Raw genomic sequence first — 27,316 nt, forward strand, 5'->3', positions numbered from 1 at the left:
AACAATCTCCAAACCTCTAGGGAAAATGCTTTCACACGCAACCTCTAAATTAAGGCATTTTTTTTTTTCCTGGGGATTTATCTCCAGCATGCAGACGTAGGTGTTTTTGTGAGTGTGGGAAGCTGTGGGCTCTCTAGCGAGTCTTCCCTTGGTTCCGGGGTAAACTGGCCCTCCCCCTTCTTAGTTCGCGCTGGGACAGAAGGCCCGGCAGAACCAGCCCAGGCACTCGGAGCACCTGAGACGAAGGAGACGAGCGGGTGTGAAGGCCCAAGGGCTTAGCTCCCCCAGCGTCTCCCCGGGCCGGGGCTGTCTGGACAGGCGGGAGGGAGGATGATTGACTGAGCCTCTCAGTGGCTGCGAGATCGCAGGGAGGGACGGAAAAGCGACGGCTGAGCTTTCATCTTAAACTGGTTGGGTTGGTCCTCCGGAACTGCCTTCCCCAGCCCTATTGGCTTCTCGGAATGGGTTGTTATGGTTACAAATGACCGAACAGTCACTTATGAATCAGCCAATGAGAAGCGCGGTCTTTTCCACCGCACCTCTGAGCAGTAGGTGTTGCGAAAGCCCCGACCGGAGCCGGAGAAGAAGGCGGTGCCAGAACGTCCTGCGGAAGGGACGGGGGCGGGGCTTGTGACGTTTCCGGGCGAGCCAATCACTTTTGGTTTTATCAACGGCCCCGCCCTTTTACCGCACATTTCCCCTCCCCTAGTTCATTTCGCACGACGCAGCGGTTGGGAACAGAGACATTTTCGGAGCTGGAGCCGCCACTGCCGCCGCCATTTTGTGTCTGTGGAGAAAGAAGCTTCTGTGGCGGCTGGAAGTGGACGGAGATCACCCGTGAGACGGCGGCGTTTCATACCCGAGGTTTCCCCTGTGTCGTCCCCCAACCCCCCTCCGCGGTCAGCATGTGTTGAAGCCGGAGCCGCGAGAGACCCGGGGAGAGGAAGAGGAGTCGGAAGGGAGGCGGGGTATCGAGAGCGGCTTCAGCTTCAGCTGCGGCGGACCTCGGAGGGGGGCCGCGGCGCAATGTCAGAGCAGACGCCGGCCGAGGCCGGTGCTGCGGGGGCCCGGGAGGACGCCTGTCGGGATTATCAGTCATCGCTCGAAGACCTGACCTTCAATAGCAAACCGCACATCAATATGCTGACCATTCTAGCCGAGGAGAACCTGCCCTTCGCCAAGGAGATCGTCTCTCTCATCGAGGCCCAAACCGCCAAGGTTTTTATACACCCCGCAGCCTCCTATTCTTCTAATACTCCCTGATTTTAGTGTCAGCCTCATCCCAGGTCTCGCTTCCATCCAAAGGGGGACGGTGTTCCTCCTCTCCAACCCCCCCCCACTCCCAACTCAGGCTCGGTCCTTGGCCCAGGCTTCGAGCGTGGGCCTCTGGAGGGGAGGGAGTGGGGAGGGTAAGGGTGGAGTCCCGTTTCCGCTTACCAGCTCCCGTTTAGGCCACCGCATTGTATACCCCGACACGCACACGCTGTGAATAGAGCCCTTTCGGGTGGGGGAGACTTTAAAGGCAGTTTGTGGTTTGGGGAACTAAGAGTTAAAGCAAATGATTCTAAGCCCCTGGGAAGGTGGGGAGTGGCTCTCCCTTTTTCCCCCAGTACCCTTTTGGGTAATTGTGCTCTGTGGGTTGGAAGGAGGTGAAGGGGGACCTGGGAGCGAGCTGTTGGTGGGTGGGTATAGGGCATTGGCCCTGAGTGGAGCAGCGGCCTGTTAGGAGCCCAACATGGCGCCTGAAAAGCACATGATGCGAAAGGGAAGAGAGGAGAATCCATTCCCTGCCAGCCAGGCAGCTGCTCACACCCGTCAGCCCCATTTTGGGGTGGGGGCGGCTAGATCAAACTTTTATTCTCTTATCGGAGGGTCTAATTTACCCCCAAATATGGGAAATTGGGCTGAGGGTGGGGTTTGGGTGGAGGGGGGGAGAGATCTTATCCAACCTGTAGGTGGAGAACTAGCCCAGTGGGTACAGGCACTTGTAGTTTTTCTGAAAAGTTCAGTCCCTCCTCCTCTTCCTTTTCTCTTTTTTTCTCCCTTCACTGATAATGAAGGCGTGCTTTTCTTTACCCCTTGACAGAAGTGGTCCTCTGCCACCTTATATTTCCCTGTAGTCTTCCTCTTCTGTGGATTCATGTGGGAGCGATATGTCATTTAAGTTACTGTTAAACTTAGTTAATTATGAGTTTTAATAGCTTCCCAGTACTACTTTTTAAGTTATTTTTCAAGCTTGTATCTACGGTTTAGTTTTTTCTAGTTGTGTTTGCAATGATCCAGGATGAGCCTCCTTTTAGCAGAGTGAACCCCTTTTAAAAGGCCACTTTAACAACAACCACCAATATATTGTTTAGAGACGGTTTCTGTCTAGTGTAAAACTGAGTGGTCTGACTAATAAATGGTTTTGAAATGTGTGACTGGTATTATAAAATTTGTGAATAAAACATATAAAATATGTATTTGTCTTTTTTATTTACCTTTGTAAGGTGTAGAATTTGTTTCCAAGACTTATTTTTATCTATGTGGTTGTGTGTTTTAAACAAAAGTCTTTAAGTGACTTGGGTTCATTCTTCTTTAGGTTCCATCCACTCTTTTGGGTAAATCTGTTCACAAGATACACGGTTTCAGGCGGTCCTTTCATAATCTTAATTTGAAGTGGGAAAAAAGCAAGTTTTTTTTTTGGTTTTTTTTTTTTTTTTTACTTTTTAAGGACTCAACAAGTTTATTCTGTTCACTTTGACAGTGAAAATACAAGTTTTCATTCACCTTTTCTGTGAATGTCTGAGACAGCTATTGTTCTATTTTTTTTAAATGTGAGATTTAGAGGGAAAACTTCGTTCCTATATTCAACATCCTTTTTATTGATACCACGAACATTTTGGACATAAAAAGTTAGTTTTTGCCCTTTTGAAGGCTTAAACTTATGACTTTAAAAAAAGCACTACTCATTTTTCAGAAAATACAATTTTTTAAAGCTAATTACCTCGTATTTGGGGCATTAATATTTCACAGCACCTAATATTTAGCAGCTTAGGCTGTCACTCAAAAGAACAGTTTCCTTGCTGTTTTTAATGGATTCAGAAGAACTTCGAGAGCTGAAAACTAAATGCTGAATGTAGTGACCACATAAAACTTGTATTAGTGTACTCGCTACACAGAGAGGTGAAATTAGAGGACTGTTTGCTGGTAAAAAGCTGAATTTTTTTGGGCACACATTTCCTGGTTATTTTTGTAAAGCCAGACCAAGGAAAAGACGCCAAGGTCACTTTGGGGAAACTATCTTAATATGGGTTGGGGTTGAGGGTGGTGGGAGGGTTTTGTCATTTGGTAGCAAACTGGCTTGGTTTTTTGTTTCTGGAGGTGAATGTTTGTGTCCTTATTCTTTAGTATCAGCATTACTGAACTTAAGGATTCACACCTAATTTGACTCCCCCAAAGGTAGCAGTAGTGAAAAAGAATATTACATATAAGGACTTCACTTGTACAATAAAAAATTGGCTTACTGAACAGATTTTGGTGTGAAGAGAACCTATTTATCTTCATAAGTACAATAATGACTTAAATGGTGTAAAACAAGACATGATAAGGTAAAGACACAGCAATAAAGCATTTGACGTGTCAGTACTTGTTTGCCCACATGCAGTGGCCTTGTGAACCCTTTTATTAGATAGCACCTTAAAAGAAATTTGTCATACAAGTTACTCAAAGGTTTCTTTAGCCAACTTTGGGTTGTAAAGGTGTTATCAGAAGCAAGAGCATTTCCACACACTTGTATGGGCAATTGGTTTTGTGAAAAGTATGATAGCATTGTGTACTACAGAACTGCCCTAGCTACAGGTAGCTATGGGTAAGTGGTGTTGAGTGTTAAGATTCCTATACACAGGGGGTGGGTAAATGGGGATAACCTAAGTTTTGTCTTTGGATTTTAAAATCATGGATGCTCCTGTGGAGTCAGAGTTTAACACTTAGTTTTTATGGTATGTCTTAATGCTCCTCAACAAGTCTGTGAACCTGCTGATGCTTTCTGGAAGCTTGCTGTGCCTTCTAAAAGCCAGTGGTGGGTAGGCGTTGCAGTTGAACTCTTGGGCAACATTACATTGGAAAGGGCTACCTTTATCAGCATCACCACACTGGCTCTGCACAAATTTAGAGCCCCTGGTTTGTGCATGTCAGAGGAAAAAAATATTTCGACGTCGAGTTCATGCTGTGAAGAAAATCTTCAGGACAAATCCAGGTTTCCAGAGTCAAGTTCAACCTGATTTACATGACTCAACGGCTGCTCCATCCAGTTTTTCTTGTATCAGTAACAAAATTGCAACTTCCTGCATGTTCATGTGCAAGTTTAAGTGACTTGCCATTAACTTCATGTGTGAAGTGTATTTAGTTTCTTTGTTCATTTGGATTATAGATAAGTAATCCTAATGATTTTACAGGTAACAAACTGCATAGACTTTAACATATAAAATATGCCTATGAAATTAGAGTTTCTACCAGAGGACTTTGTTAATTCTAGGCACACCATTATAAGTTATACGGGTCCCAAAGCTGACACTTAAATTACAGAAAATAATTTCCCCCCTTTTTACTTCTCCCCCTTTAATTGTCACTTAAAACAGTCTTTTTTTGCCACATGTACCTGAAATTCCATTGAGTGAAATGAGTACTAGAGATGTTTTTTTTCCTTCCTGATAATTCTGAGCTTTTGTGTGCCCAATTAAAGACCATTGTAAGAGATGAGACTTGATTGAACACCTTAATTTCAAAAAGGTTAATATATCGATTCAAAAGTGTTTAGTGCCAACAAAAATAGAGGTCTGTATTTTAGGTTTAAAAACTCACTTTTAAAAGTATTATTTGGTGACAATTCATTATACTAAACTTCTCAGTTTCTTTTTATTACCTCAGGCTCCTTCCTCAGAGAAGCTTCCTGTTATGTACCTTATGGATTCTATCGTGAAAAACGTTGGAAGAGAGTATCTCACTGCCTTTACTAAAAATCTAGTTGCAACATTTATTTGTGTGTTTGAAAAGGTATATATGCATTTAGAAACATTTGCTTTTTTTGAAAAAAAAAATGTGTTCCTGATTAAATAAATACCTGGCTTGTGTTGGGTTTTCTTGGGTGGTAAAATGTTTTTATTGGACATTGATTTTCAAGTACTGTTTTAAAGAAAGTGGCTAAAACTGATGTTTTATGTTAGATCTTTAAAAAAGATCTTACAGTTTTATATTATCCAAGAATAGTGTTTTTATTCACCTTTAGAAATAGACTTTTTAGAGAAATTGAGCATTGTTCCATTTGAAGATCTGTTTCATCATTACAGGAAAAAAGATTAAAACTGTGAATTCGAATTTCATTGTTTAAATTTCTAGTGTTAGAGGAGGAAAAGCACAATCTTCTATTGTCTCAATCTGTGATTGATTGGTGAAACCTCTGATATATTTGTTTTTCCTAGGAATGTTTCTTCTTTTGTTACTTTGTTCAAGTATTTTGTGAATGTTGTAGGTATGTGTGAATGGTGGACAAGTTAATTACTCTAGGTTATTTTGGAAATATCCACCTCCTTAGTGTGTAGAATTAGAAGAAAGGCTTGCTAGTTTCTATAGCTAAAGATTGTAAATTTCTTACATAACATTGTATCTGGTTGTTTGGGTAAAATAGTATTACCTTAAGGAAGATGAGGAGGTTGCCCAGCTAATTCTCTGGCTGCTAGACTTTATCTTTCACACTGAGCAAAAGGGCACTTATAAGATATTTTGGCTTAAAGATTGTTTCCTAACAAATAATTGGTGGTAGTTCTATTTTAGTAGATGCACCTGTTGTATCTGGACACGGTTGTCAGATTTGTAGAATTAGGTTTTTTTTTTTTTGAAAACTATTAGATATTATTTATTAGGAAATGTGTAGCTCCTACTTGAATAAATTTTTTAAGTTGTTAGAGAAGAAATGGTATATAGAGAAGTAATTTGGAAAGTAATTTAATGCTATATTTTCAGATAGCATTAAAAAGTGTGTTAATAGTCTATTTGTAGAACCTGGCTAGATACTTCTTAACTGAGGCTTTAGTCCTAAGAAGCGGCCACATTCTGGTTTCAGTTTCAGTATATTCAAATTATTTGTGTATTTTGTAGCATATCTTTACTGAATTTAAGTGAGGATCAACTACAGTTGATGAAAATGACCTTATAGTAAATGGCGTTAACTGAAGACATGAATGCAGTTAAGGCTTTATTTCCTAAAGTTAAAAATTGTTTCCCCAAGTACTACGTTTCTTTCATGACTAGTTTTTAAAAAATTGTTAATGCCCATCATAAATGTGAATAGAATAAAGCTTATCAGTGTTTAAGATTTGTGAATTTAAATTAAATTAGGGTGCATTTTATACTATGAATAGTTTTTCATAGCTACCAAACATGTATTGCATTAGATTGGTTAGTGAGAGTTTTGTCTTAATTTTTAACTTTGTACTGCTATGTGAAAAATTTAAGCCATCAGGTAAACCATTTTCTAGTTGTTTTATATATTTCTCCAGAGTTAATAGGAATATTATTCCTAACCCTAAAATGTGAAGACTTTTGTACTTCCAGAAATATAAAAATGTATCTAATTTGCTTGCATGAAGGCTAGGTAATGATGACTTGATTTTTCTAATTATTTTTAAAGGATAAATTTATTAACTACATTTGCAAATCAAATGTACCTTTAATAAATTACTGTTCTATATATTTACAAATGGACAGTATAGTTCTTTATGTGAAGCAAAACAGACTTATTAAGCTTTCTACTTAATATATGAAATATTCTATAGTAACTTAACAAGCCATAGAATTGTTCTGTTGTTCTAGGTGGATGAAAATACTAGAAAAAGTTTATTTAAGTTACGTTCCACATGGGATGAAATATTCCCTTTGAAGAAACTTTATGCCCTGGATGTCAGAGTCAATTCATTAGATCCTGCTTGGCCTATTAAACCTCTACCCCCTAATGTGAATACATCTAGCATCCATGTGAATCCCAAATTTTTAAATAAATCGGTAAGTTTTAGTGTGAATGGTATATACTAATACTTTTAACTACCAAATATTAACTTTAAAACTTGCCAGAAAGCAAAAATATAATATTTTGTGCTAAATCAGTTTGAAACGTAATAGTATATAATTAAAATTTTATTTAAAAAAATGCATTCACCTATTTAGTTACTATGTAACTAAAAAGCTTTCTGTGTGCTTTTAAACATGATTGACTTCATGATTATGGTAGTATTAAGAATTCAACTGGTAGTTTTTAGTCAATCCTTAGCTTTTTAGATATGATATGTTTTCTTAACAAAGTATTTTTTCTTTTAGCCTGAGGAGCCTTCAACACCTGGCACAGTGGTCAGTTCCCCCAGCATCTCTACTCCTCCAATTGTTCCTGATATACAAAAGAATCTTACTCAAGAACAACTAATAAGGCAGCAGTTACTGGCAAAGCAAAAACAGTTGTTAGAACTTCAACAGAAAAAGCTGGAGCTTGAGTTAGAGCAAGCTAAGGCACAACTGGTAAGTACAGAAGATTTGGCATTTTAAGTAATTTAAACCTGTCATCCAAAAGGGAAATAATTTTTATTTGAATTGTATCAGCATGTTATTTTATTGATATTGTATTTTCCCACTTAGTTTGCAAATTATGGTGTATTTACTAGACCAAATTTTTATTGGAAAACACGTTTATAAGCTGTACTTTATTCTCCAAATTGTTATCTTAGATTGCTGTTTTATAAGGTAGCACTTTAGTTTTTTTAACTATTAAATAAATATGGGTATAAGATTGTAGGTGTACTTCGGTGAATGTTTTTGCATAGTTTTGCATAGTTTCATTGAAATAATTAGGCTTCAAAAAGCCTACAAAAGAAAGGCTATCAAAATTTAAAGAGAAGAATGTATTTTCATGCATGAATGACCTTATACTAAGCTATTTTACTTATTTGAGAATCAAGAGGTATAGGAAGACAGAATTTTGCAAGATCATTAATAGTGCTGTTCTGGGAGAAACTAAATTTCATGACAGAATATAATGCAGAATATAATGACTGACATAGAATTTAATTTAGTAGTTTCTTCTTAGGCATAATTTATTTTAGAATCCTGAGTAGTTAGGAAGAGGGAGTTTTTTTTTTGTTTTTTTTTTTTTTTTAAGAGAGAATTTTTTTTTAATATTTATTTTTTAGTTTTCGGCAGACACAACATCTTTGTTTGTATGTGGTGCTGAGGATCCAACCTGGGCAGCATGCATGCCAGGCGAGTGTGCTACTGCTTGAGCCACATCCCCAGCCCCGAAAGGGAGATTTTTTTAAAACATTTTTAAATTTTTTTGGCAAAGATGATGATGTCTCCCTATCTAGGTATTATAAAGCCATAAAAGAAAGGACTCATGAGAGGTAGTGAATCACCTATATATATGGGCTTTCTTTTCATTATATATACACTAGAAATGCCTAATAAAAATATGGCATCAAGTAAATAAGTTTATGGAATGTAAGAATTCTTCATAATGTCAGGAAATTGAAATAATGTGTGTGTTTATAGTATAAACATGAACATTTATTTTGTATTTCAGGCAGTTTCTCTTAGTGTTCAGCAGGAGACATCCAACTTGGGTCCTGGATCAGCACCATCCAAGTTACATGTTTCACAGATTCCCCCTATGGCAGTTAAAGCCCCCCATCAGGTTCCTGTGCAACCTGAGAAAAACCGTCCATGTCCATCCTTACAAATTCAGGATTTGAAAGGAACAAACCGGGATCCTCGTCTTAACAGGATGAGCCAACATTCTTCTCATGGAAAAGATCAGAGTCACAGGAAGGAATTCCTAATGAACACATTGAACCAGTCTGATATTAAGACAAGTAAAACTGTACCCTCTGAAAAACTAAATTCATCCAAACAAGAAAAAAGTAAATCAGGTGAAAAAATAACCAAGAAAGAACTTGACCAATTAGATTCTAAATCTAAATCTAAATCTAAATCACCATCACCTCTGAAAAACAAAGTATCTCACACGAAAGACTTGAAAAATCAAGAATCTGAAAGTGTGAGATTATCAGATATGAACAAGAGAGATCCAAGATTAAAAAAACATCTTCAAGATAAGACTGATGGCAAAGATGATGATGTGAAAGAGAAGAGAAAAACAGTAGAAAAAAAGGATAAAGATGAGCACATGAAATCATCTGAACACAGACTGATTGGAAGTAGAAATAAAATCATAAATGGCATTGTACAGAAACAGGATACAATAACAGAAGAATTGGAAAAACAGGGGATAAAACCAGGGAGATCGAGTAATAGAAAGCGTTCACGATCAAGATCACCCAAGTCCCGGTCACCAATTATACATTCCCCAAAGAGAAGAGATAGGCGGTCACCCAAACGAAGGCAGAGAAGTATGTCTCCAACTTCAACACCTAAAGCTGGTAAGATTCGTCAATCTGGAATTAAGCAGTCACATATGGAAGAATTTACACCACCTTCCAGGGAAGAAAGAAATGCTAAGAGAAGTACTAAACAGGATGTTCGAGATCCAAGGCGAATGAAAAAGACTGAAGAGGAACGACCACAAGAAACTGCAAATCAACATTCTACAAAGTCAGGCTCTGAGCCAAAGGAGAATATAGAAAATTGGCAAAGTTCTAAGTCTGCCAAAAGATGGAAATCTGGTTGGGAAGAAAATAAAAGGTATGATGTTAACATTTTTGATCAAGTACAATAATATATGTATTTTTTTTTTTTAAAGAGAGAGTGAGAGGAGAGAGAGAGAGAGAGAGAGAGAATTTTTTAATATTTATTTTTTAGTTTTTGGCGGACACAACATCTTTGTTTGTATGTGGTGCTGAGGTTCGAACCTGGGCCGCATGCATGCCAGGCGAGCGCGCTACCGCTTGAGCCACATCCCCAGCCCTAATATATGTATTTTAAAGATAGTATTAATGAAAAATTAGGAAATGATTATTAAATGTTAAGATTAGTGCTTTTATTTTTTTCATTTAATTGTTAACAGTGCTACAGTTTAAATACCATCAATTATTCCTATTTTACAGATAAGGAAACTGAAGTTCAGAAAGGTTTATAAATTCACCTAAGGCTACAGTCCAGGGCATGCAAAAATCAGAATTCATACCTGAGTTTTCTTGACTTGTTTTTTACTTTTCATGGTTACTTATGTATCTGTTTAACTGAGTCATTTGGAAAGGATTGTTAAATATAGTCTTGAGTGTTAAAAAACAAACTAACTTGGAAGTAACACACTGCTTTTATGGTTTCAGTTTACAACAGGGTGATGAACATAGTAAATCTCCTCATCTAAGGCATAGGGAGAGCTGGTCAAGCACTAAAGGAATCTTGTCACCTCGAGCCCCAAAGCAGCAGCATCGATTAAGTGTAGATGCCAATCTTCAGATTCCTAAAGAGTTAACTGTTGCAAGCAAAAGAGAATTGCTTCAAAAGGTAGTTACTATGGTTAATCCCATGTAGTCATTATTCTGTTTTGTACTTAATAAGTACTTTTTATATTTAAATTATTTAATTTGCTCTTATCATCCCTATGCAGACGAGTGAACGTTTAGCATCTGGTGAAATTACACAGGATGAGTTCCTTGTTGTTGTGCATCAAATTCGACAGCTTTTTCAGTATCAAGAAGGTAAACATAGATGCAGTGTACGGGATAGTCCTACAGAAGAAAATAAAGGTGGATTAAAAAAGAAACCTCTCTTATCTGATGCTGAATTAACCTACTATGAACATAAAGCAAAACTGAAAAGGACACAGGTTCAGCATTCATTTCCAAGACTTGATCTCTTAGATCCTGATATTTTTGACTACCCTTTGACTGATGCCTTGTTGTCTGGAATAGAATGTGAGCCATCCAAAAGTAAACATGCAAGTAGGAATAGTGGAGCACAGTTTGACAGAAAAGAACAATTTAGTGAAAGAGCAAGACGTCTTTCTCCTATATCTGGGAGTCGTACTTATGCTGAGAATCTTTCACCCCATGAGGGCCGGAGAAGACATGACGAGCAAGTCTCTGCTAAAGGTAGAAAAAGTTAAATCAGATTATGCCTATTGAATCACACAGCAGTGAAGGGAAAATGAACAAGCTAAGTGGGGATGGATTTTATTACTGTTCAGACTACCTTTTTTTGTTTGTCTATGTGTTTTGTTCCCTTCCCTCCAACTCCCATATGAAAAGGGGAAGGGAGTTAGTATTTATAAGGCCAGTTGTGTATTAGGGATTTCATTAGGTTCTTTATATATGTAATTTGATTTAATACAACAACCTGATGAAATATATATTATCCCCATTTCAGATAAGAAACAATGGAGAGGTTAAATAACTTGCACTCAAAGTCAAATAATAAGTTGATAGGGTGGGGATTTTTTTTTTAATCCATGTGTGTTTGAATATAGAGGGCATCTTCTTACCTGTATTGCTTGATGCTATCTTGTCTCTTCCTGCCCCTCTAATATAGTGAGATAGATCTTATGTCTTTGGATAAACATTTACATGAATATAAAAAGAAGACTTTTAAGGTAATTTAATATAAACTCAAATTTAGTGAAAATTCTTTTTTTTTTTTTTAAAAGGTGTTCGAGAAGAGCAGAGATCTCCATTCAATGATCGTTTTCCACTTAAGCGACCTAGATATGAAGATTCAGATAAACCATTTGTAGATAGCCCAGCATCAAGATTTGCTGGCCTTGATACAAATCAGCGGCTTACTGCTTTAGCTGAAGACAGACCATTATTTGATGGACCTAGTAGGCCGTCAGTAACAAGAGATGGCCCAACCAAGATGATTTTTGAAGGACCTAATAAATTAAGCCCTAGAATTGATGGACCTCCTACACCAGGTTCTCTTCGGTTTGATGGGTCACCAGGACAAATGGGGGGAGGAGGCCCTTTGAGATTTGAAGGACCACAAGGTCAGTTAGGAGGTGGGTGTCCTTTGAGATTTGAAGGTCCTCCAGGACCAGTAGGGACACCTCTGAGGTTTGAGGGGCCAATTGGTCAAGCAGGAGGAGGTGGTTTTCGATTTGAGGGTTCCCCCGGTCTAAGGTTTGAGGGATCTGCAGGTGGTTTGCGATTTGAAGGACCAGGGGGTCAGCCTGTGGGTGGTCTCAGATTTGAAGGACATCGTGGTCAACCTATGGGTGGTCTGAGGTTTGAGGGACCTCATGGTCAGCCTGTGGGTGGTCTTAGATTTGATAATCCCCGTGGTCAACCTGTAGGTGGACTTAGATTTGAGGGGGGTCATGGTCCATCAGGAGCTGCCATTAGATTTGATGGACCTCATGGTCAGCCAGGAGGTGGGATCAGATTTGAGGGGCCTTTGCTACAGCAAGGAGTTGGAATGAGGTTTGAGGGCCCCCATGGTCAGTCAGTAGCTGGTCTGAGATTTGAAGGACAACATAATCAGCTTGGTGGAAACCTCAGATTTGAGGGTCCACATGGTCAACCAGGGGTTGGAATCAGGTTTGAAGGACCTTTAGTCCAGCAAGGTGGTGGAATGAGGTTTGAGGGTCCTTCGGTACCAGGAGGTGGCTTGAGAATTGAAGGGCCTCTGGGTCAAGGTGGTCCAAGATTTGAAGGTCATGCTTTAAGGTTTGATGGTCAGCCAGGTCAGCCATCACTCTTGCCAAGATTTGATGGATTGCATGGTCAGCCAGGTCCTAGATTTGAAAGAACTCCTGGTCAGCCAGGCCCACAGAGGTTTGATGGACCACCTGGACAGCAGGTTCAACCAAGATTTGATGGTATACCTCAAAGATTTGATGGTCCACAACACCAGCAAGCATCAAGGTTTGATATTCCTCTTGGTCTACAAGGCACACGATTTGACAATCATCCTTCACAAAGGCTTGAATCTTTCAATCAGACTGGTCCATATAATGATCCACCTGGTAGTGCTTTTAATGCCCCATCCCAAGGACTACAATTCCAAAGACATGAACAAATGTTTGATTCACCTCAAGGACCAAATTTTAATGGACCACATGGCCCTGGAAACCAGAGTTTCTCAACTCCCCTTAACAGAGCTTCTGGACACTATTTTGATGAAAAGAATCTTCAGAGTTCTCAATTTGGAAACTTTGGCAATTTACCTGCACCATTATCAGTAGGAAATATTCAGGCATCTCAACAGGTGAGTCTATTGTTACTCTAAAATTATGTGGTGTGTAGATAAGTCAACTATTTTTAATATTTCTAGGGTTTGTGGAAGTCCTTCAGGACATAGTTTATTGTGTAGAGTGAAATGAAGTTCTTAATTTACTTCATTTACACTAGGGTGAGTGTCTTCCAGGGATATTTGCAACTTATATCCAAAACTGATTTTAGCTCTTTCTTCCTGCTCCAGGGAAATGTCTTTCTCCTTTTCCATTTTCATCCTTTTCTCTCTGCTTTCATACACACATGCTGTTTTTTGTTGATTTCTGTTTTGTTTTTTGCTTCAAAGCTTTGCAGTATTATGTTTTATAGACCTCTGTTACATTGAACAACTGTTGAACCGTATTATGCTATAAAGTAACTATAGAGCTGATTTCTTAAGACTTTTTTGGCCAAGAACTTCCTTAAATAAGAAAATGAAATTGTCCGCATTTTTACAGTGTATACAATCTCTTCTTCATTTTCTCTTCCTGTGTTCACCGTCTTTCCATTCACTCTAGTCAGATAACAATTGCTTGATATTAAATAATAACACAGCAAACTTGCTATCTGTTTTTCAGATATACTCTAGTTACCTAAACATATAGTCATTCATTAATGCTCATTCATATTTATTCTGCATACATTTAAAAATGCATACTGAAATAATTTTAAAGCAATATGTTTATAATTTGTGATGAATTCAATTGAAAATTTAATGACTGTTCCTTGCTTGCTGAAGTTCTCCTGGACTAAATTTACTTTATACTGGGTGCTGACACTTTACTAGGACAAATTCATTTCATAGTAGTAAGACTATTTAGAAGAAAATGAAAAATAAGAAAAATCTTAAAAGCACATTATGAACTTATTGATAGAAAGTAGTCTCCTGTTTATAAATCCAGTTATTTGGAATCTATTCTTATATGTTCTTAAAGAAATGGTAGTGTTATTGACAGATACTCTAAAATGGGACTTAATTTAGTTTTGTTTCTATGTTATATAGAATTGGTGGTTTTTTATTATCTCTACAACACTGAAAATTCACGTGGATACTGACAAGGCTTATAAATGGGTATTTATTTTATGTAGTAGCAAGAAGTTGAAGTCCTGCCTCCCTATGATCTACGAACTAGTATGCAAGTACAATGCCTGTTTCAAAACAGGTCTCATTTTTAATTTTTTGTGATGCTGGGGATTAAACCCAGTGCCTTGCATGTGGTAGGCAAGCAGTCAACCTCTGAGCCATAATCCCATCCCTGACTAACATTCCCTTTGACATCTTTTATGATCTGCTTTCTACTCCAGTTATAAACCTTATTCCAAAATGTTGACCATGAAGGATAATAACCTGGAGTTCAGATTGGTAATTAAAGGCAGGCTTTGGACTGTGGAAAGAAGTCAAGGGTTTGGAGTTTTGGCCTCAGCTTTGCTAAGTAGCCCCATGATTGTTTATAAGTTTTATTGTTGTATGCCAGTTCTTCTATTTGTAAATAAGGGAAACCTTCCCCAAGGTAGAGTGACTTGTGTAAGGGCACAGGGCTAGTTGATATCTAATATTTGTATGGTATCTTAAACTTTTCAAGGAAGTTTCAACTTATTCTCAGTTCCTTATAACTGTGAGAGATGTAAGGGAAGATACTGTTTCTTTTATCTTAAAGGTTATGACTGGTGTTGCTCAGCCAGTAGCATTTGGCCAAGGACAACAATTTTTACCAGTTCATCCACAAAATCCTGGAGCATTTGTTCAGAATCCTTCAGGTAAGTACTTTCTGAACTCTGTTTTTTTAAAAGACAATCGTTGTTTTGTTAAATGGCTAATTTTGTCAGTTTCAGAAAATGGCATTGTTGAGAGGGCATATTAAATTTAGAGAGATTTAAATCTGGCTGAAATGTTTTTGTTCCCTTTCTGAGTTTATTAACATTGTTGATGTGTATCCATGTTGACCTTATTTACAGCTAGAGATGGTTAGCCTGGACTTGTAGAACAGAAAAAAGAGGGTAGAAATGTGGGATGTTTGTGTTAACATAGAGTAAAATAAATGACAAACCTCAGAAGTCTCAATTATTTGAGATATTATATATATATTTATTTTTATTATTATTTTTGGTACTGGGAATGTGTTTAAACCATTAAGCCACATCCCTAGCCCTTTTTTATATTTTATTTAGAGACAGATTCCCTGAGTTACTTAGGGTCTTGCTAAGTTGCTGAGGCTGGCTTTGAACTTGCATTCCTCCTACCTCATCTTCTTGATCTGTTGGAATTTGATATTTTGAGTTGTTTTGTGTGTATACATGGATTATGATTCAGGTGAACATTTATTAAGTGAATACTGGGGATCTTTTATAAAATTGATTCATTCATATTTTTGTGGGCACTAAACTAGAAAAACTGATTTCCTAGCCAGGTCTGTTGTTACACATTTTTGTTGTTGGTGAGTCACAACTAACAATGGATAAAAAGAGTTTTTAAATTTTTTTGAATTTTAGTTTTAATATGTGGTAAATATATAAATTATGGTGACTTGTAACATAACTGCAAAGTTAATGTGTTGAGATCTAACCCAACCAAATAGTAGTGACATTTGTTTTAATTTCTAAATAATTTAAAAAAGCTATTTTCAGAAACATACTTTATCATAGTATTCAATTATTCAGTTTACAAATTTAAGGTGTTTTCCAAAACTTAAGAAGAAAACTGGGGAAGTTGTAGTCAAGCTCTCTTTTATGCATTAGTTCTTAAATTGTGCCACTTAAATTCATTTTATTGATATGAAAGTTTTTTGATTTTAATTTCTAGGTGAACAATTAGGATTAATTTATATATATATTTTTGTCATCACTTTAGTGAAAAGGGAAGGAAAGGATTGGGATTAAATTTAGAAGATCAGGGTTAGAATCTCTACCCTGACACTTTTTATAAGTGAACAGGGTATAAGCAAATATCCTGTTTTTCATTTTTTTTTTCATCTCTGAACAGGAGATGGTAGTGTTATTTGCCTGGGATATTTTTTTTAAGAGAATCAAGTGAGGTAGCATATGTAAAAGTACTTTGTAACTTTTTAAGTGCTCTGTTAATGTGTTTTCCTCCATAAACCAGTAGGGATATCTTATATTGGGTTAGTGGCATGAGATAGTATACAAAGACAGAATTTTCTTCTTTTACAAGGTTGGGCTATATGTGTGTTTTTGTATGTGTGTGTGCACAAAGTATAGCAGTATCACAGAGGAAATCAGATTTCATTCCCCTGGGTTGTGAGAGTATTGGATGAGATGTTAGGAATGTCTTTCAAGTGTGCTTATTCTTTTTTTTTAAAATATATATTTTATGTTTATTCTACTTATTCATTTGTATGTGGTGCTGAGGATCCAACACAGGACCTCACATGTGCTAGGCAAGGACTCTATCACTGACCTCCAGCCTTAGCCCCACAAGTGTGCTTATTCTTATAAGAGATGTGAATAGTATTCAGTGAGCTATCTTCAGCTTCTCTCAAGGTTCCTTCTCTGATTTGAAAGTGAAAACAACACTTTCCTAATGGTTACTCCTTGTTCATTTATTCATTGAAACATAAATTGATCATTTGCTGATGCTGGGTATTGTGCTAGGAGGAATTTAATAAGGTTTCATCCTTCAAAAAGCTTTTTAGTGTAGTAGATTTATTGATTTTTTTCTTAAATAATGTGTATGGTGCCAAATATTCCAGGGACTTAGAAATATTTAATTCATTGGATCCTTATAACAGCTGTAGGTAGGAACTATTATTAACAGTCAGGGGAAATTGATGCAAAGATAAGAAACTTGATCATGTCCCCAACTGAAAGTGGTATTTCTAACTTTCTGGCAAGGGGATCTGACAACATAATTTGTTCATGCTCTTGATCACTAAATGGAATGTAAATGTTAAACTAGTTGCGAAATGTTATTGTAATTGATTAACTACTGGGATTGATTTATTCATTCATGCATTCAGATATTTAATTTGAAGACATTAGCCTACTGTGATAAATGTACCGCATTATAAAGGTTAAGGGTAGGGATTGTGTGTATTGTGGACACAAATAGAATTTCTGCTGCCTTTAAGAGGAACATTTAGTGGTTCAGAACAGTTTTTTGGAGGTGTAGGCAGATGTATAATAGTGACAAACACATTTTATTTTTACATTTTTGCAGTGCTGAAACTCAGTGCCTTGAGCATGCTAAGCACTCTACCACTGAGCTACAACCATAGCTTATTTTTATAGTGAAAGAATCACAATTTTTATCAGAATAGTGCTTAGCAAAATAAGGGATCAGATTGAGTTTGAGGAGAATTTTGTTATGCTTGTCTCATTGATTCAAATTATCAAAGCTGTAATAAGCCTGACACAGTTTAGCAAAAGCCTGAACCGCTTTGCAAAATTAAGCACAGGCTATAGGGGCAGTTGTATTCTGAGCTAGATGGTCATCTTCTTGCATCAGTTCCTCTGGGGAGCAGTGGGGTCAGGAGTACTTCCACTTTGGCCTTGGATTATTTTTCCCTCCCAGAAATCTCTGCATGAGATGTTATACTACTTCATCTATACAAAACAACTTTTCTCAACGTGGTTATAATTAGATTAGAACATTAGAAAGGTTAAAAATGGGACCTACCTATGGCACTGTTTTGCATAGGAGATTGAGGCTTTCGGTTCTCTCTACACACTTTTTCTTGGTATCAATTAGATAAAAGTGGGTAGTACTGGTTTTTTAAAGATAACATGTTTAATAGTATTCTAGAATATTTTTTGTTGGTGATGATTTGTCAACTTAAATGAAAAATTAACTTGAGCTTTTGAAGTAATAGATCCAAGTATAATAAGATTTTTTTGTTGGTAGAACATTTTGAAGAAAACTTAGAAAAATGCTTAGTAATGTAATGCATCTTTAAGTTCTTTTACTTTAAGAATGTTATTTTTTCAAAGGTGCTCTTCCTAAGGCATATCCTGATAATCATCTCAGTCAGGTGGATGTTAATGAATTATTTTCAAAACTGCTAAAAACAGGAATTCTCAAATTGTCCCAGCCTGATTCAGCTACAACACGTAAGTGTGATTTTATTCTTTATGTACTAAGCTTCATTTAGTTACAGAGATGTGTTATTTGATATAATAATATTATAAATGTCCTTATAGTTGAATTCTCAAGCATACCTTGTATTTATTTTAAATTAGCAATTTTATTTCAGAATTTCTTTTCATTCCATTGACTTTACAAATCTCATTTTATTTTTCATTATATTGGGGTTTGAACCCAGGGTTGCTCTACCACTGAGTGTTTTTTTTTTTTTTAATATCTTTATTTTACTTATTTATTGTTATGTGGTGCTGAGGATTAAACCCAAGACCTTGCACATGCTAGGCAAGCACTCTATCGCTGAGCCACAATCCCAGCCCCACTGAGTGATATTTTTAAAAATTAGTTTGACATAGCATCACACTATTTCCCAGACTGGCCTCAAATTTGCAATCCTTTTGCCCAGCTTCCCAAGTAGCTGGGATTATAGCTGGGATTACAGTGTGCCACTGTACTCATCAGTACTTTTTTTTTTTAAATCAGATACAATTGGTTTATTATGACATTTTAAAAAATTGTCTAAGATTGAAAGGTTATTATATGGTAGACAATTATTTTAGTTAACATTCCTGCAGATGTCATATATAGTTTTAAATTAGTTATTCTCCAACAGTGTTGAAAGTAAATTGATTTAGAATTTGAATATAAATTGAATATTTATGAAATAGAATTTTAAGAATTGAAAGTATACTAAGTTCTTGGCCAAATTTTTGAATATAAATTGAATATTGATGAAATAGAATTTCAAGAAGGTGTACTAAGTTCCTTGGCCAGATCAAAGCACTGAATAGTTGGGTTTCACTGTATGCTTATGACATTATAATGTTCCTCTGTGAAGAAAGTATATGAGTAAATGATATTCAGAAATTTGTATTTTTTCTCAATTGAAGAAGTAAACGAAGTTGCTGCTCAGCCTCCCCCTGAAGAAGAAGAAGATCAAAATGAAGATCAAGATGTTCCAGATCTCACTAATTTTACAATTGAAGAATTGAAACAGTATGTAATCTAATTTTCCTTAAAAGAGACGATGACTTTAATTACAGTATATGTTATTTCATTATTACTATATTATTTTCATTTTATTCCATTTTACTGTTCTAAATTTTAGAAAGCTCCGTCACATCCACCTGTTTTTTGGAATATGGTGAACTATATAATGTAATCTTATCTTTAGGAAGCCTGTTTTTAAATCCCCTTTAAAAAAGTCTGTCTGTGCAGGTATTTAGGTCAAAAGGCCACCACAACATTTCCATTTTTTAAATGTTTGGTGTAGAAAATATAAATAAAAGGTATTAATAATTCATGTTTTCCTTTTTTTTATTGGTACTAGGGATTGAACTTAGAGGTGCTTAAACCACTGAGTCATATCCCTACCCCTGCCTTTTTTTCTTTAAGTATTTTTTATTTGTACTTAGACACTATACCTTTATTTTATTTATTTTTATGTGGTGCTGAGGATCGAACCCAGGGCCTCACATGTGCTAGGTGAGTGCTCTACCGCTGAGCCACAATCCCAGCCTGCCTTTTTTCTTTTAAGAAAAAAGAGAGAGAGAGAGAGAGAGAGAGAGAATTTTTTAATATTTTTTAATATTTTTTAGTTTTCGGCAGACACAACATCTTTGTTTGTATGTGGTGCTGAGGATCCAATCCGGTTCGCACGCATGCCAGGCGAGTGCGCTACTGCTTGAGCCACATCCCCAGCCCTGCCTTTTTTCTTTTAAGACAGGGTCTTGCTAAGTTGTTGAGGACCTTGTTTAGTTGCAGAGGCTGGCTTTGAACTTGTAGTCCTCCTTCCTCAGCCTTCCAAGCTGTTGGGATTACAGATTTGCACCACAATGCTTGGCTCATGTTTTCCTTTTTGTCTTAATAATTTTTTCTGTATTCTTACACTATGGAATTTCAGAAAGTTAGGTCTTTATAGCTCATTCTTATAAGAAATGTTATGGTCATTGTGAAAATGTAGGAAATACAGGTAGCCCTAAGTATCTGCAGGTTCCACAACTGTGGATTCAACCACTTTAAGAAGATTGGTTGGTTCTGAATATGTACAAATGTTTCTCTTGTCATTATTTACTAATTAGTTTGTATAAGAACTACTTAAACATAGCATTGTGTTAGGTATCATAAGTAATCTAGACATGATTTAAAATATACAGGAGGATGTGTAGGTTATTAATACTATGCCATTTATGTAAGGGACTTGAGCCTCAGTAGATTTGGGTATTCATGGGGCATCATGGAATCAAGTCCTTGAGGATAACAAAGGAGAACTGTAAATAAAATCAGGAAAATAAAACTAACTACAGTTTTCTCTTTATGGATAACCACTATTAACATTTGCTATCTTTAAATAAATTTGTTATCTTTATTTTTAATTTTTTTTTTGGTACCTGGGATTGAACTCAAGGGCACTCAACCACTGAGCCATATCCCCAGCCCTATTTTGTATTTTATTTAGAGACAGGGTCTCACTGAGTTGCTTAATGCCTTGCTTTTGCTGAGGCTGGCTTTGAACTTGTATTCCTCCTGCCTGAAGCCTCCTGAGCCACTGGGATTACAAGTGTGCACCAGTGTGCCTGGTGATATGATATATAAAAAATTAAAGCTATTTTCTAGTAAATGAATTCATTATATTCTTTTATCAGAAAAATAGCTAACAGGTTTACCATTTTAAAAATCAATATTTTGTAGTTAAAGGCTTAAAAGATGGCATCCCTTTTCCTGCTACTATTCTTCATCTAGCTCTGTCCTTTAAAGGCAACTTTTTTCACTCAAACTTTTTTTTTAAACAAATGCATCAAAATTCTTTTATATATATATATATATATATATATATACACACATATATAAATTATTATTTTTTTTTTAGGTGTAGATGGACACAACACAATGCCTTCATTTTTATGTGGTGCTGAGGATCAAACCCAGGTCCCTCCTGTGCTCTACCACTGAGCCACAATCCCAGCCCCTTCACTCAAACTTTTAACATATTTTTTTATCATTTGTATCTTGATTTCATAAAATATGCTTTTTTTCCTCCTTCCTTCCTTCCTTGGTGCAAGAGACAATCCAGGGGTGCTTAATCACTGAGCCACATCCTTTGCCCTTTTTATTATTTTGATACAGGTTTTGCAAAGTTGCTGAGGCTGACTTTAATTTGTAATTCTCCCAAGTTGCTGGGATTATAGGTGTGCACCACCACACTTGGTTGCTTTTTGATTTATTATGTTTAGATGAACTGTGAAATTCTAAAAAGTAAAGATTTGGCTAGCTCTTATTTTTTTTTTTTTTTTTTTTTGAAGTATAAGGTCTTGTTATGTTGCCCAAGATTGCCCCAAACACTTGGGCTCAAACCATCATCTTGCAATAGTTTCTTGAGTAACTAGGAAAACAAGCATGTTAGTGTACTTGGTTAGCTCTTTTATTGTCCTACTAATTCCCTCCATGTAGTTATGAAACTGTTTTTCATTAAATTGTCATTCAGTGTTAATAGTATGACTTAATTTTTCTAGAATGCATTCTAGTTTCCTGAATGCAAAGTATCCATATTCTATATTTTGCTTTCTTTTTCATTTGGAGTTAATAACTGCTCTGTTTTGTATTTTCTCTTACTTGTTCTGTGTATTTATTACTTCTCAAATAGGTAGTCTAGAATTTAAAAAATGGATTATAATAAGTTTTCTACAGCTCTTATAATTTTTAGTTATCTATTGTTATATAGATGGCTATTTCACTGTTCTTTAAATCAGTGGAGCAGTTGAATTATTCAGAACTCTAAATACCTATTGGGGTGAAATCTAACTATTCTGCCGTATCTACTTTGATATTAACTCCAAACTGAGAATCAGCCAACCACTATGGTCTCATTAGCTAGCATAAGATCATTCTATTTTTAGCTAAAAGGAGGTAAGTAACTGGGACAAGGCCATCAATAAGCTTACCTAGGCTCCATGTTCCATTATTCATTAAAGTTTAGGTAAAGTGAGCCAGTGATACTAGTAGGTAAGAGTATTGATGTCTGGATATTAACTGTTTCAGCCAGCCTTCTTGGTTTCACCCTTGTTAAAATATGGCAAACTGAAGTTATTTGTAATTGATTTTGTTCTTTTAGCCATTGAGATATGTTATCGTAAAGATTTTTTCTTTTTCAAAACAGACGTTATGACAGTGTTATAAACCGACTGTACACTGGTATTCAGTGTTACTCTTGTGGAATGAGGTTTACAACATCACAGACAGATGTATATGCAGATCACTTGGACTGGCACTATCGGCAAAATAGAACTGAGAAGGATGTTAGTAGAAAAGTCACTCATAGACGTTGGTACTACAGTTTAACGGTAAGTAATTCATATGCCTCCGAACTTTCTTTTAGGCTTCAGTTTTTGGATATTCTGAATAAACTTCGACACCTAGAATATAAGCAATTGTTTACATAAAGGTATTTTGGAGAGTATTTGCTTTTTGTTGAGTTTTGAATAGTATACAAACCTGTTCCAGGTTTAAAATTCCAAGGTATAGTGAATGAATTATTTTTGTGAAAATTGTATATGAACTTTTTCTTGTTTAAATTAGTTGTAACTTTAGGGCTCATGGAAAATAACATTAAGATACATACATATGTATATAATTTTGTTTGTGGTGTTAGGGATTATAAACACAGGGCAGTCATGCATGCTAGGTTTTGTGCTTCATTATTGAGGTATACCGCTAGTCCTAATATTAAAATCTTGGTTGTTCATCAGTTGTTGTTACATGTTGTCCATTAGTTATGGGGCTCAGTGAGAAGATATAATATTTAAACAATATTGTAGAAAAATACACCTTTACCTTAAAGTGGGCATTATATTGAAGATAAGCAGTAAAAGTTTAGGAACAAATGAAATATTCTTTTTAAATCAACTCATTTTAAGGACTGGATAGAATTTGAGGAAATAGCTGATCTGGAAGAACGTGCAAAGAGCCAGTTTTTTGAAAAGGTGCATGAAGAAGTTGTGCTCAAAACTCAGGAGGCTGCTAAAGAAAAGGAATTTCAAAGTGTACCTGCTGGACCAGCTGGAGCAGTTGAGGTCAGAGAACAATGTTTAAATTTTATCCTTCACTTCCTTTAATAATCATAAACATATCAATTTATATCTTTCTAATGATTTTAATATTTCTTATAAGCTCTATCATTCTATTGTGAAATGTTAACTGTTTTTCAGAATATTTAAAACTTTTTTATATGTTGGACATTGTTAAACTTTTAACAACATTCTAAGTTTCTTAAAAAATATATATTTCTTTAATGGGATTAAATGTTCTATTATGTAAATTTTATTTATTTTTTTAAATATATACTTTAAAATTTGTAGTTGGACACAATACCTTTATTTCATTTATTTTTATGTGGTGCTGAGGATCGAACCCAGTTTGCAATTTCTTGCTAGGCGCCAGCTCTACTGCTAAGCCATAACCCCAGCCCCTAAATTTTATTTTATTTGATTCTATTTTAGAGTTGTGAAATCTGTCAAGAACAGTTTGAACAATACTGGGATGAAGAAGAGGAGGAATGGCACTTAAAAAATGCTATCAGAGTAGATGGAAAGGTAAAATTTCAGTACTTTATAAGGAATGTTAAAGTTATATTTTTTGTTGGAGTAGCTCAACACTCTGAAAGAAGATTCTTAACCGATTCTTTTTGGATTTTGGTCAATAAAAAAGGCACTGACCTTTAGAGTCATAGAATGAGTTTGGAAGGATCTTAGTAATCATCTGGATGCTTATATAGCAAATGTCATAATTAGTGCAAGACTCAATACTAGGTCTTCTAAACCTACTTAGTTATCTTTCTGCCTAATCATGCTGTTATGATTCTGAATTTATATTTCACTATCAAATTGTTATTGCCATGAAACCAACCCATATTATAGTAGGTACTTAAAAGTAGAAGGCAAGTTTAAAGAGAAATCAAGTTTTTCATATTCCTTTAAAATTCCGTAAGGGTAAGGATAATTTGGTTCATTAAACAATGTTCCTTTGAAAGAACATCACCTTCTGGTTTAAATTTTAAGAGAGAAATCATTTTAGAGTAGTCCATTAGAAATGAATATGCATGAAATATTTATTTACCATTTTCTTTTTGTTTCAGATATATCATCCATCATGTTATGAAGATTATCAAAATGTAAGTTTTTTCTGGATTCTGTATTTGTTCTTATTTACATCAATAAATTTTAATTTTCAGTTATTTTTTGCATCATAAAAAGTAGTTAATCTTACTGAGCTATTTATTTTTAAAATTTTTATTATTTTTTGGTACCAGGGATTGAACTCAGGATCACTTAACCCTGAGACACATCCCCAGCCCTTTTTATTTTTTGAGAATAGTTTTCAGTAAGTTGCCGAAACTGGCTTTGAACCTGTGATCTTCTTGCATTAGCCTGCTGAGCTGCTGGTGGTATTACAGCTACGCCTGGTGCTGTTTAATTTTGATTTAGCAGTTAGGCTGGTCACCAAATATTGGTGTTTTATAGGATCTAACATTAGTATATCATCTGTTAAATATAATTTGAAATTATGAAATATTTTTATTAATCCTTGTAATTTACTTGAATCTTGATGTCTTTTACTAGCCCCAAGGAAATGTGGAAATCTAAAGAGAAGGATCATGATGCAAATAGCATTCATGACTATGGGAAGCATTTACTTTTTTTTATATACTCTATTTAGCCATCTGATATTAAATGATCAAATCTTAAAAAATTGACACCAGTCTGGTAGTCTTAAGTTTAAATTGTTATATTTGTGGCTTGATCATTTTTGTAACCAAATGATTGTATACATTGTCAAATTTGTTTAAATCACCATAATATTAGTTTCCTAGGATTTTTGAAGGTGTGTGAGAGATCCTCAATTGCCAAGTGTCATAGTATATGCCTATATTCCCAGCTCCTTTGAAGGCTGAAGTAGGAGGGTTGAGATTTCAAGGCCAGCCTGGTCAATCTAGCAAGACCCCCTGTCTCAACAACAACAAAGATCACAAAAATCCCAGAGTATTTTTATGAGGGACTACCGACAAAAGCATGTCTAATCAACTTCTCTTGGCTGTATATTTGATAACAAATCAGCTGTTACTGGATAGCTCATTGCTAAATACGTATGAATATTCAGTGTTTTTAGTATTTGGCTGCCTTTGCATGTCTTGTGGGAAAGGGGGGAAGTATTTTAGTTGCTTTTTGTTATGTGTGTTCCTTTGTCCATACAAAGGTCTTAACAGTTTTTATTTAATGTGATAATTTTGAACTTTCATCAGTACTTATAGGGCTTTTTCATTTTGTAGACATCTTCATTTGATTGTACACCGTCTCCCAGTAAGACACCAGTTGAAAACCCTTTGAACATTATGTTGAACATTGTAAAAAATGAATTGCAAGAACCTTGTGAAAGTCCCAAAGTTAAGGAAGAGCGAATTGATACTCCACCAGCTTGTACAGAGGAGAGCATAGCAACACCTACTGAAATTAAAACAGAAAATGATACAGTTGAGTCAGTTTAAATAAAATGAGAAAGGTATGGTTTTCTTTTTTAAAAAAAAGCTGCTGTTGGATCTAGAAGGTGAAGAATTTTTTATGTATATATAGACATATATCTATATAAATTGTCTAGCTGAGGCAGGGCCTTCAGCTATAATTTGGTTAATAAATACATTTTAGTATTTGCATTTCCTACTGCCTGCACAGTTTCAGGTGCTTGTTGTGTGAAAGTTCTGTAGATGTGTGCAAATTTAACAAAATGAAATTGTATGTGTAAAAATGTACGATTTTCACTTGTGAAACTGTAAATTATAAATAAAAATATTTTTGCTATCCATGGAGTGTAATATTTATGCACACCATCAAATAAAGACAGTGTTTCTGTACTTTTTATTGGGTTAAAATGGAAATGAACAGCAACCTCAGCATAAAGATTTTTTTTCCTAATAGCTTCCCATGATTATAGCAGCAAAGTCTGAAGTTAAATTATCTTTCAAAAGGGGATTGAGAGCACCATAGGACTTTTTCAAATAGAAAAGCCAGATTTGAAAAAATTTTAAAAACAATAGGACATATTTGCCTACATATATATAGGTATGTATCTCCCAACTATAGAAAACCACCCAGATGTCCATTTTTGGAAAGTATCCAATGACACAACCTTTATTCTTGGACATTGATGCCATCAAGAAATTAACAAATATATTTAAGTACTAAACATATGATTTTTTTTAAAGATATTTTTCAAATTGTCAAATGATTTAATGCAGATGAACATATTTCTATTTTAAGTTACAGGGGAATCTGTAAGAATACTCATTTGCAATATGGTTAACCTTTTTCCTTTGTTGGTTTTGATTGAATTAGATGGATACCATGAGATGTTAATATTCATACATGTAATAAATAGAATGATGAAGAAATTTCTGGTTTGTATTTCTTTATTTCTTGAGTGAGTTTTTGGAATGTGCTTGCTTTTTTCTTATGCCTTTTTCATTACTTGTTTTTTAAAAACATATGAGTGGGACCTGCTATGAGCCAGGTACTCTGAGACATGAGATGAATACCTTCTGCCATTTATTCGTAGGAGATAGGTATAAAACACTGAAAGTTATTTGTTTATTGAGGTCTTACTATGTGGTAGGCACTGGCAGACTTTCTACAAGTATTTTCTTTGATACTATGCCAGAGGATACATGATATTTCCATTTTATAGATAAAATTCAGCTACTCCAGATGTTATACAAAATTTGAACCTGCCTTTGTCTTATTCCAGTACTAATGCAATAAAAATAAAAAACACAAGATAAATGCTAAGATAGAAGTAGGCATACCAAATCACCTGGAGGTGGGTTAAGGAATACTCTACAAAGATGGTAATATGTGAGCTTCAAGGATAACTGCAAGTGAAAGCCACATTGATAGGAAGGCTGTCTTTTGGAAAATTAATAGCAGATGTAAAGGATTCAAATGGGTCATGTGTTCAAAAAAATTGATTTTCATAACTAAAACCTGGT

The 27,316-nt window shown here is 35.7% G+C and overlaps 1 protein-coding gene across 2 annotated transcripts; it reads left to right on the top strand.

Moving 5' to 3' along the window:
* Positions 1 to 545: 545 nt before the first annotated feature.
* Positions 546 to 26,722, top strand: Pcf11 (PCF11 cleavage and polyadenylation factor subunit). Of its 2 annotated transcripts, none has more exons than XM_013357679.4 (16): positions 546 to 1,218; positions 4,909 to 5,034; positions 6,850 to 7,038; positions 7,351 to 7,545; positions 8,603 to 9,720; positions 10,308 to 10,488; positions 10,592 to 11,075; positions 11,627 to 13,185; positions 14,849 to 14,948; positions 18,135 to 18,254; positions 19,176 to 19,281; positions 22,442 to 22,625; positions 23,199 to 23,354; positions 23,781 to 23,873; positions 24,416 to 24,451; positions 25,607 to 26,722. In XM_013357679.4, the coding sequence occupies exons 1-16, from the start codon at positions 1,027 to 1,029 to the stop codon at positions 25,820 to 25,822; spliced, it is 5,055 nt and encodes a 1,684-aa protein (XP_013213133.1). In that variant the 5' UTR covers positions 546 to 1,026; the 3' UTR covers positions 25,823 to 26,722. The 2 variants fall into 2 exon arrangements, with proteins under 2 accessions (XP_013213133.1, XP_005323314.1); XM_005323257.5 differs by having other exon boundaries at positions 551 to 1,218; positions 10,592 to 10,682.
* Positions 26,723 to 27,316: the final 594 nt, after the last annotated feature.

The sequence above is a fragment of the Ictidomys tridecemlineatus genome, chromosome 4 (genome assembly GCF_052094955.1).
Source record: "Ictidomys tridecemlineatus isolate mIctTri1 chromosome 4, mIctTri1.hap1, whole genome shotgun sequence".
In the NCBI taxonomy this organism is placed as follows: domain Eukaryota; kingdom Metazoa; phylum Chordata; class Mammalia; order Rodentia; family Sciuridae; genus Ictidomys; species Ictidomys tridecemlineatus.